At 45.2% G+C, this 11,632-nt stretch overlaps 2 protein-coding genes across 2 annotated transcripts in view; one reads left to right on the forward strand and one right to left on the reverse strand.

Moving 5' to 3' along the window:
* Positions 1–1,950: 1,950 nt before the first annotated feature.
* Positions 1,951–7,007, reverse strand: LOC108798150 (DNA-dependent protein kinase catalytic subunit-like; the record flags this gene model as incomplete). Its single annotated transcript, XM_018569879.1, has 3 exons — positions 6,787–7,007; positions 2,138–2,214; positions 1,951–2,043 (listed from the first exon to the last, which is right to left on the reverse strand). Coding segments are annotated over exons 1-3 (387 nt in total), but the record flags the coding sequence as incomplete, so codon positions are not given.
* A 3,605-nt stretch (positions 7,008–10,612) lies between these two features.
* Positions 10,613–11,632, forward strand: part of MCM4 (minichromosome maintenance complex component 4) — a 15,947-nt gene continuing 14,927 nt past the window's right edge. The window contains exon 1 of the mRNA XM_018569882.1: positions 10,613–10,702. The gene's annotated coding sequence lies outside the window, so the exon portion shown is untranslated. The remainder of the gene's footprint in view (positions 10,703–11,632) is intronic.

An 11,632-nucleotide genomic window follows, 5' to 3' on the forward strand; every position in this document is an offset into this window, starting at 1 on the left:
ACACATAACTCTTACCTTTATAAGGAGATCTAAAGCAGCTACTTTACATTTTGCATATTTTTCTTTAGTGTAAACAACAACACACACATTCTAGAAAAGAAGATCAAACAGTGACAGATTAATACGTGAAATGCAAGCTAATTGTTGCCTATGTGCATGTCTGAGAGCTCTCAGATAGATGTCAAGGTTCCAAAAAAAAAGCAACATAAGAATATATAGTACAATAAATTAGGGATGCACCTATATATCGGCCGCCGAAACATATCGGCCGAAAATGGCACTTTTGGCATAACTCCAAAAGTGCCATTTTTGTGCCGATACATCGGCGCATCCGTTCTTTCTTTCCTCCCCGCTGGGCTCTGCTCTGTGTCCCAGCGGGGAGGAGAGAAACTGTGATAGCCGGCCGAGCGCTGCGGGAGGAGAGCGCTGTGAGCGGCCGGCGTCTCCTCCCACACCGCTCAGCCTATCACAGTCCGGCAGAGCGGTGTGAGGGCGGAGACAGGCCGCGCTGTCACAGGAGGCTGAGCTCTCCTCCCACACCGCTCGATCAGCCTCCTGTGACAGCGTGCCAGAGAGGAGAGCAAGGTACAAACACTCAGTGATCGCTGAGTGTTTGTACATAATTGAGGACATGGTATGTGTACTATATCCTCAATTAAGAATGGATGGGAAGTGATCTGCATCACCTCATGTTGATTCATAGTTGTAGTTATAGTAAATATACTATGTCCTCAAGTTATCAATGAACAGGAACACTCAGTATAGAGGATTCCTGTTCATTGATAACAGGGGATACAGAAAAAGAGATTGAGGACTCTCAATCTCAATAAATAAAAAAAATATATTAAAAAAAATAAAAATAAAATATTTGAAAAAATGTGAAAACATTTTTCGGTATCGGTTTCGGCCTGACAATTTTTTTTATTTCGGTTTTAAAATTTCCATTTCGGGGCACCTCTACAATAAATACAAAGGAGAATAACATTAAAAACAGTATAGTCTTACATATATTGGATTCTGCCCACTGGCAAAGAGGGGGAGAGGAAGTATCTGGATGTACAGCTATCTCTACATCAGTGACCTTCCTAAGGGCTAAGTTATCCTTGGCTCTCATCTTCAGTCAGAGGTGGAAGCACAGTAAACAGATGATAGAAGTGGAGCAAGCACCTCATCCACCTACTAGACAAGAAGATTAAAGCCTAACTCCAGTCAGAATTTTTTTTTTTTTTAGGTTTGAAAAGTGTGAAAAGCTTAGAAAATCTGTCTAGTTTTAAATACTGGCGTGTCCCACAGAGGAGATTTCCCCAATAGCACAAACAGCATAAAAGCTGACAGAAGTACCACACCACAGGGATGCACTAGTCATGAAGCAGCTGGTGGATGGAAGCACAGATCACAGTGGGGTACGCAGGCATCCGACAAACCTGGAAGTGTGGATGCTGAAGGTCTGAGCATCAGGTGTAGCTCTGTAAGAAAGTGTAGACTGGAGTCACGTGCAGAGTGACTGATAATTATTATAAACTGTTTTTACAGGTGGGGTGGCACATGAGATATGATATTCTGGATTATGAATCCCACACTAGTTTAGAAAGACTGGCGTCAACCCAGAGCCATCTAGACTGCATAGAAAACCTCAGTCTGAAGAGCTTATATACAGTATACTTATAAAACTCTTCAATGGCTTCTAGTATTATTATACTGGTGGTACATTACCCTCCACATAACACACCCCATCTAAGATTGCCTATGGAACTTTCAGCAAGTTTTATCGGTAGGAACAACATCTTTTAATTTCAAAATGTATTATTTATATCTAAAGCTGCATCCAAGGTTACAATATGCTCAGACCATCCTGATTAAAATTCTACAATCATTTATCTAAAACACTATAATAAGCCTGCTAATACCAGGCTTACTATAACAAGAATCACAGTTGGTGTTCCTCCTTACCTTGACGTCTACGGCATAATGCTGGACATTCTGACCTATTTTCTCCAGGAATGTACACAAGAACTTTAGTACTTCTTCCCGGCAATCTCGAAACTGAAAATAAAATACATAAAACAGATTAAGAAACTTACACAAGCAAACTATGTATTTTGGACGTAATCAACAGTAGATTGTGGAACTAACTTACCTCTTCGGAGGTGAGGGATTTGCGGACAAACAAAAGCAAGCCAAACTCTTTAGAGAAGACCAGTGAAGTATTAAGATCTAGAAAACAGGATACATGCCAAGATTATATTCATTGTAACAATGTCTGAAGAGTAATCAGCTCCTCACATAAACAGGCCCTACAGACACCACATGGTGAACAAACATGCAGTCATGTGAAAAAACCCAAAATGTTTTTTTTTTAATGAAAGATTTTTTATAAACACGCATGATCACTAGACATTAGGGGGGGATTTATCAAAAGAGGAGCAGACAGAAACCTGGAGCAGCTGTGCATGGCAACCAATCAGCTTCTCTCTTCAATTTGTTCAGTTAAAGATTTGAAAAATGAAAGAGAGAAGCTGATTGGTTGCCATGCACAGCTGCTCCAGTTTTGATAAATTCCCCTCTCCATGTTTCTGGGTATGGAGAAGGATGGTAACCCCAATGCTGGTGTATCTCACAGATAACAATTGCAAAAAAAAAATCATGTTCATCTGCTATAAAATCAGTCAGACAAGAATGCTTATGGAAGTTTGCTGCTGCCAACAGATGTGTGGATGGTCGCCTGATCCAACAGATTTTGCCCAGATTGGACAATGATCACTACCACGTCTATGGGTACCTCAAGGATCCACAAACCCACTTGAACTTGTTGCGTGAAATGGCAGAAGAAAAGAAAAAGTCGGCTCCCCAAATTGTCCATAGTTGACTCTTCAAAAGCCATTACAGGTCATCAGTTCAGAGATGACAGTCAGTGACAGAATTTTTGCCCTCACTCATGCGCAGCAATACTCGACATTTGTAGCACAATCATTGTTTTCATATGTAAGTGCACCCAACACACGTTTACATTCATACGTGCGTTCATGGGGAGATGTAAAAACATTTTAAAACTTTTTTTTCCACTTTATAGCAATCACATAGGAGGCTAACGAGGGTGGAAAGCCATGTTGTGTGACTGGCAGAAAGGAACAGGCAGCTGTACTCGGGCATCTTCCAGTAGTAAGCTGGGAGTCTGACAAAAAAACGTAAACTGACTCCTGCTTTCCAAATGTGTGTTCTGCAAAGACTTCTGGGGACAAGTTCTCTCCAGAGTCTTCTGAGGTATGGACAGCAGAACGTATTTGTTTTTTTCTTCATAGGTAAACATTCTATTGCAGCATTTATGTCTGTGATACGAGTCATTTAGGGCAGGGGTGCACAAATATGGAATTCAGGAGGCAGCTCCATGGCAATAAAAGTTAGGTACCAGCTGTCATTTTTACTGAGCATTGGCTACCTGGCTCGGGTTCATGTAACTCTGTGAAAGCCAGCTTACAGAGTCCCTTAAATCAAACACTTTTGCATCCCCGTACAAGTCTATGGGAATGTAAAAGTCACTGGATCCAAGTCTAATACAGGTCAGCTATCAAATGGGCCTGTCAATGAATTCCTCATGATCTCATAAGCATTCAAACTGATGTCTCTGATACAAGTTCATTGACACAGGTTCTAAATATGCTGCATGACTGCACAACGCAGGGGTTACATCTACATTAACCCTTTCCCTGCCATACACCAGCAGGGCTCAGCAAGCAGACTATAACAGCCGGGTGTTTGTTACATGTATAAAGCCGAGTGTTAACAGTGCAAGTGATCTAGCAGTCACCTGATCACTTCCACGGCCATCCCATCCTGCCAGACAACCCCCAGGACCCATCCTGAGGGCCCAGGACTGGCAAAGCAGGTGTAGGCGGGAAGGGGCATTCATTGATCAGCCCTGTGGTGAATGAAGCCAAAAGAACAAGCTTTTTGTCACTTCTGGTGAGCACTCTATGTGATAGCAATAAAGTGTACAAAATAAATAAAGTTGGTAAAATAAAAATAAAAAACCCCCCCAAGGTTTTTTTTTTTTTTTTAAAGTCCCCTGGCCCAGCGTGCGTATGTGAACGAAAACACACGTCAAGTGCGCCAATATTCGAACACGACCTTCACACCACCAATGTTGTGTATAACCGCACACCCCAGAGAGAAAACAATTCTTCATGGTCTAAACAGGGGAGAGAGCGAGGAGAGACAGCCAGGGAGAAAGCAAGGAGAGACAGCCAGGGGAGAAAGCAAGGAGACAGCCAGGGGAGAGAGCGAGGAGAGACAGCCAGGGGAGAGAGCTAGGAGAGACAGCCAGGAGGCAGAGCAAGGAAAGACAGCCAGGAGGCTGAGCAAGGAAAGACAGCCAGAAGGCTGAGCAAGGAAAGACAGCCAGGAGGCAGAGCAAGGAAAGACAGCCAGGAGGCTGAGCAAGGAAAGACAGCGAGGAGGCTGAGCAAGGAAAGACAGCCAGGAGAGCGAAGAGAGACAGTTAGGAGAGCGAGAGAGGAGAGCTGGGGAGGTTTTGTTTCGTTGGTAGATCTCATGTAGCTCGTCATTTGAAAAGTAGATCTTAACTCAACAATTGTGGGCACCCCTGGTCTAAACCAATGAACTGTAAAAAAGGCTTTTAGAGCGTCGCCTATAGACAATTTGGGGACCGTAATTTTTCGTCATTTTACAGGAGCACGCAATTCTGAAGCTTAATGGATTCGGTATTTTTCCTCAACACAACCTCATCTTTTATAGTCTACCAAAACAATGTGGCCATTTTGTAGAATTCATCCTAATGCATTTTTTTTAGGGATGTCCCGATGCCACTTTTTTAAGACCAAGTACAAGTACTGGCCCTCATGTACTTGCCGATACCAATTACCGATACTTTTTCTTAAAGGGAAAGGTGACATTTTTTAAAAAACCATCTGACTCACCTCTGAACTCCATGTCCACAGCTAAACTCTGTAACCCTCATTCAGAGCTCACCTTTGCCCCCTCATTCACAGCTTACCACTATACCCCCTGTCCACAGCTAAACTCTGCTCTCCCTCGCCACAGCTTACCTTTCACACCTCACCTCTTCACCACCCAGCCACAGCTCATCTCTAAATCCCCGTCCACATCTCAGCACTTCTGCCCCCCCGCCCTCACTCCAGCTCTCCTCTGTACCCACTTCTACAGATCAACAGTGGGTGGAAGCAGCCTGAGCACCCAGGGATGTGGGCATGTGCCCTGGGTGCTTGACGGTACTGATACCCATGGTGCATATACATAGGGACAGTGAGGACCCCTTATCGTGAGCAACTACTGACTGTCTTCTTTGCCATCCCAGCACAGGCCCTTACTCACTCTTGCCTGTTCAATGGAGGTGCCGAATGCTTTCTTTTTCCTTTTCGAGGACGTCGGCGGCGCTGAGCGTCGCGTCACTGTTGTGGGCGGAGCTACAGGCGGAGTCATCTGGGCAGTCGCTGGCCAACCACATTAGGACCCCACCTGGAGCGCCGCCCACAGCGCAAGCTTCGGCGCATTTTGACAAGTACTTGTCAAAATGCCCTGTATCGGGCCCGATTCCGATGCTAGCATCGGTATCGGGACATCCCTAATTTTTTTTATGAACAATTCTGGTTTGACCCTTAGGCCCCAGTCACACTGAGTGGATTGCCGCACGATTTCCGCCGTGATATTGCGCATTTTTGCCGCACGATATCGCGTGAAGTCGCCGGCCAATGATTTTCAATGGAGCGGTCTTAATGTACAGCTCCATGTAGCCCATCGCGCCTGCAGGACCTTTTTTCGGCGGATGTCGCTATTTTTTAATGCAGCCCAACGGTGAAGGCCCCCCTGAAAGTCGCGCTATCCCGGCCGCGCGGATCTGCTCCAAAAGGTCTGTCGCTCGGTGTGAATGGGGCCTAAGAGTTGTGGTAATATCACGTCACATGAAAATTGCAACTGCCACCTTTCTTGGGGATCTGCTTCCAGGAAATGTATCATTCTGGGGGGGGTTTGAAGAACTCCAGGTAAAGGTGGGGGATCTAGCTACAGTGAGTGAGAACATGAAGCCTACATACTGGAGGACCTCAGAACTTTAATTAACTCTTGGAAGAAATATTCTTAACTCTTGGCGTAGAGCTGCCCCCGCACTGCACGGTTTAAGTGCTAGTTTTGGTCTAGGGATGAAAACAGTAAAGTTATAGTCACCCGATCCTCTGAGACAGCCAACTGCTAGACAGTCTCTGCAGCCTCTCTACCCTCCACTTTAGCGGTAAATCATCACATCCTACACAATGTGTATTGGACGGGAGGGTGCCGAGGGTCATCCTAACGTGGCAGGAGGGGGCACTTTCACAGCCAGCCGGCTCAGAGGATCGGGTGAGTGGAAATTTCTTTCTCAATTTCTCAGACCTAAAATGTTTAACATGTGTGTAAAACAACACTGACAGCACATGTTAAAATGCACTTCTCCATACATGAGAAAAGTTTCAGGAGGTTTTATAAGAGCCGGAAGTACATTTAGCTTACACTTGGCTGGGGACATTGCTGTGCAACCCTATCAGGAAACAAAGGAAGAGCGCTCTTAGTAAAATATCAAAGTGTAGACACTTGTGTGTTATTATCTATATGTCTGACAACAAATATCACAGTCCGCCCTCTCCATGTGTACGGAAACACAAGTAATCCTGACACAACCCCACACATGAACAAGCCGGACTCCAGGGAGACTTGTATACAACTCCAGCAATGTTCCCCGCCCCCGCCCGCCGCTCTATATGAAGCCAGGGCACGCACCCAGCACACTGCTCCCCTGCGCGGTCACCACACACTCCTCTCCCAGGCTGCGCAGGAGGCCCAGAGCCGCATCACACTGCAGCCCGGGCTCCCCGGAGCCCACCAGGCGGTGCAGCTGGTGAAGACTGCCCAGAATACCGCCAGCCGATTCCGGCCGGAGCGCATCGCTTCCTCCTCCTCCATCAGAGCCGGTACCGCTGGAGCTGCTCTGCAACATGTTACCAGCGGTCGGAGCAGTGACAGCAGAAGCGGGAGAACGCGCTATACTGACTCCCAGGGGCGGCCTTAACTCTCAGTCACATGACCGGGCCTGTCAAAAGGGGGCTGGGCTGAAACTATCACATGACTTGGCATGTCAGAAAGGGGTGTTCTATCGAAAGTTCCAACTCCTCGAGTTCTCCAACCGAAACTTTCGATAGAACACGGGGCCGACCTCCGTCACATGACTGGGAAGGAGTGTCTGAAGGGGCGGACCTCCTACTGTAGGAGGGGCGAACTAATTTAAAGGGCCACTATTGTCGTCTAAGTGTGCTGGGAGTAAATCTGTCAGCTGCTGCGTGGCGTGGCGTATTCACATGTGTTGGTCAAAAAGGTTCATGCCCATTTTCTGATCCATCTATGTGGGTTATGGAGGTTCATGATGGGAATGGCACACGTTTGCACCCAAGGCAAACATTTTGTATCAAATTATTGTTACAATGTATGAATGGAAGTATTTTTTCAATAATAAATCCAGATCAAACAAATATTGTCCAGCTAAGCATTTCTTTAGTTTTACCCAAAATCTGACAATGAGGGGAATTTATCAAAGCTGGAGCAGACAAAATCTGAAGCAGCTGTCCATGGTAACCAATCAGCTTCTATCTTTCATTTTCAATCCTTGACTTAACAAACTGAAGGTAGAAGCTTATTGGTTGCCATGGGCAACTGCTCCAGATTTTGTCTGTTCCAGTTTTGATCCCCCCCTATTGTATTTCAGCTTCCCCGAACTTCCTGTCCAGTACAAGATGGCAAGGGACAGATCAGTATCCAGCAGCTGTACATCTACTAGCTTGGAGGAGGAGAGTGACTTATCATGCTGTGACTGTGTGTTTGTGGAGACACAGCTTACTAGCACACACAAGGGTGTCTCATGGGACCCTGGAAGGTAAAGGAGCCACCCTTAGGGCTGGTTCACAACAGCTCTGGTGCGTTTCAGCACCATTCTCTGCTGAAACGCACTGGAGAGCATCACGGCCTGCTTCCTGCATTCAGGGGCGGGAAAGGCGTGGCAGCGCATTGAACTCAATCGCCCCGCAGCCCCGACCCACCCACAGTGCAATGGCCCGCACCTGGCCTGCATTCTGGTCCAGTGCGATCTGAAAAAATAGTTCATGCAGCATTTTTGCAGATTGCACTGTACCGGAAAGCAGGCACTGAGGTGCCACACGTTCTGGTGTGGGAGATTGCACTGCGGGGGGAACGCAGGGAGACGGCCAGGATGTGCTACAGTGCGTTCCAGCAGCGAATCGTTCAGGAACGCACTGGAGCTGGTGTGAACCGGCTCTAAAAACAGGAAGTCAGGACCAGCGCTCAGGGGACCAGCTGATTCTGATTCTATTTTTAAACATCAAAGAGCAGCATCCATTGTAAAAGAGATTTCAGCAGCATTTGAAATGGCTTCAAACCTAATTGTCTTGAATATCACTTGAAGCCTGCAAGCAGTCATTTACTGCCATTCCGGCCATTTCATTGTGTACACCAGTATGATGTTCGGCTGGTTTGTGGCATGTTCGCAAGATAAAAGCCGCAAGCGCACACTGCCCGATCAGCATTGCGGTCATCGGAAACCCGCCCCTTAGCAGGGCGGGCTTACGATCATCGCAAGTACGATCTGCCTGGCCAAGATAGGCAGATCATACGTTTTTGTAATTACCTTACAACCATCGCAAGACAAAAGTCTTGCAATGGTTGTAAGGTATGTGCCCAGACTTAGTATCTTGCTAGTCGGCCCCGCTGGCTGCCAAAATACCTGAACAATCTGATTGGATGCAGACATTGTTCAGGTGTTTTGAGAGCCAGCGGGCCTGACTAGCAAGATACTAAACCTTGGACCAGCGGGAGATTCCTCCATCCACACAGTTTAGCATAGATGGAGGAATCTGTTGCACTTTTTTCCAGCTGACCATAGAAAATCTGCAGATAATCTATAGGTGTATGGTCAGCTTTCGTATCAAAGCCCATGTAAATAATTAAAAATAAATAACCCCTTAGTGCCCCCTAGTTTAAAAAAAAAAAATATAAAGTTGTAAAGTGTGTAAAAATAAAAAGTCAAGTTTTAAAAAAAGTTAAGAAAAAATGTTTAATAAAAAAATAAGAAAATCTAGTGCCAAGGAGGCTATTAAAGATAGAAAACAAACATACCACATTCTAAATTTGTTCCACACTAAAATTGTATTTCACTCCTTGTATTTTGTGACCTAGAACTCCCAAAATTAACTGAAATCCCAGACATATGATATACCCGATACATCAGGACAAAATCAAAAAATTTATTATGAATTACTTTGTTAGCTACACTTATTATTGCCAAAAGGGTGATTTTTTTTCTTTAAATTGTTTTGAAAAAACAATAAGAATTTATATATTGGCAGGTGTCACATTAAAGCCCATTTTGTCCTTTAAAGAAAACTGTATATAATATGTGTAGGTGCAATAAATGAGGAAGATGGAAATTATGGTTAAACAAACACAGCAAAAATGGCAAAATTGCTCCGGTCCCCAGGAACACAAACATTTTCTGAAGCTGTCTCAGTAAGGGGTTAACTTTCCTGAGTTGTCACACGTCATTATGTAGGGCCTAAAGAAAACACCAGCGCAGCACTTTGGCGTGAACTGATACAACAGGAAGTAAGGTAAGTTGTCTTGTCTATGTGTTGGGCATGTGCTGAGAAACTCTGCTCAGTGGGGGCTGGAGTAGCTGAGCCATTCTAAAGCTGGGTACATGTGGAAATTTCAGCCGATTCAGCAGGAATCAACCAAAATGTGATCCGATCCCCTCAACAGAAGTCAATCATTAGATTGATTTTTGCTGAAGGAACTCATTGGCTGAATGGAGGTCGCAGCCAATCTGCTGCGAGCACTGTTCGGGTATTCGGATAGCAAAACTCAGAAAAGGGATTTAACAAAACGAGAGAAGACAATCTGGCACTGTTGCCCATAGTGACCAATCAGTAACTGAAGGCAGAAGCTGACTGGTTGCCATGGGCGTATTTCGGAACATTTGCTCATCTATGCTGTTTAACGTGGATGGAGCAATCTGTCATATTTACACTGAATACAAATAAATGGAAAACCGTGTGCACCCAGCTTAAAGTAACCTATTTCCCGCTATCACTAAGATTGCTTAGTGCTTCTTGCCCTGTACAAGGATGGAGATCTCATCGCAGATCTGCTGCTACAACACTTCAACGGCAGCAGACTACATCATTCCGAACAGCCGCCAGATATACATACACTAGCACGCACGCCTACATTTCACTTCCTCCGATTAGTTTCCGGAAAGGGTGAGGACTATACCTCACGCAAGAAAGAGAGGGGTGTATCAGACGTCCGGGAAATGCCATATTTAAGAGGCAACATCACCTACGAAACAAAAAGCAGCAACCGTTTTACATTCGTTATTAATAAAGCTCACATGCATCACTGATTTCCAATGAGCAACGTTATTGCAGTTAGATTATTTTGACAACCTCATCTTCCCCTCAGCAAGGTTGGACTATCCCTGACTGTGTCTGTGTACCAAAAAAAACCCCGCGAAACTGGCCACGTGACGTGCTGATTGGCGCGAATTGTCTTGGCGGGAGAAGAGGCAGGAGCTGGGTGATCGGGCATTGTGTCTGCTTCTGCTGCTAAAACGATAACATCCGTATAACAGGTCAGTATCCTTCATCACGGCACAGCGACCAACGTCTGCGATACCGGTATCATTGTGCATGATCATAAGTGTGTGTGTGTGTGTGTGTGTAGTCGCTTGTCTGGTAGCGTTGTATGGCAGCTTGTGACTCTCCAGATGTGACGCAGGATGCACCGGCAGAGCCTTTTGTGACATTCTGGGTCACTTTGTTCTGTGTGATCTTGAGACATGTACATACACTGCACTTACACTAAATGTGGGCTCCTGCGGGTTTTACATGTGTGCACTAGTTGAATGTGCGTGCATTTATAATTCTGCAATCCCATTGCAGGTCAGGGTTCATTCACACCTAGGCCACAGCGTTTCTGTGTAGATTATGTGCGTTTTTCGTGTGTGTGTGTGTGTTTTTGTGAGCAGATTGTGGTATGTTGATGTAAATAAGAAATGTGTAAAATAATTGTAGTGCGTTTTCTATTGAGTCTATGGGAACAAACTGCGCTGATCTGCCAAAAACAAAAAGCTCATGTCCTTTTTCCAGTGACAGGCATATTTTTATGTACGAATTGGCGTGATTGCGGGAGCAGACGTCATAGGAAGATAGGGTATTTCTTGTGCTGTGCGTTTAAGCACGCTAAAAATATGCATGCCAAGATGCCAAGGTATGAACTAGAACTGTCAGGCTCATATGATAGGCCCCTGATTGTTTTAGGTGTATTGTCTTGCTTTATTTACAATGTTCATGCATAATTACATTGCCATGTCCGTATGGAGTAGGGAATACTGTGGCTTGGTAAACAATGGACAGTCTGGATGGAAGCATGGTATGATCCTAGTGGGAACTGCGCTCTGCGGAGCATTGTGCACAATGATTACGTAAGAGAATTGGTGAATAAAAGTTCAATTTCATGGCTTGTTCATACTCTCTAGACCGGGGGTTTTTTTTTTTTTTTT

The sequence above is a fragment of the Nanorana parkeri genome, unplaced genomic scaffold, assembly GCF_000935625.1.
Source record: "Nanorana parkeri isolate BGI_ZX_2015 unplaced genomic scaffold, ASM93562v1 scaffold1416, whole genome shotgun sequence".
NCBI lineage: Eukaryota > Metazoa > Chordata > Amphibia > Anura > Dicroglossidae > Nanorana > Nanorana parkeri.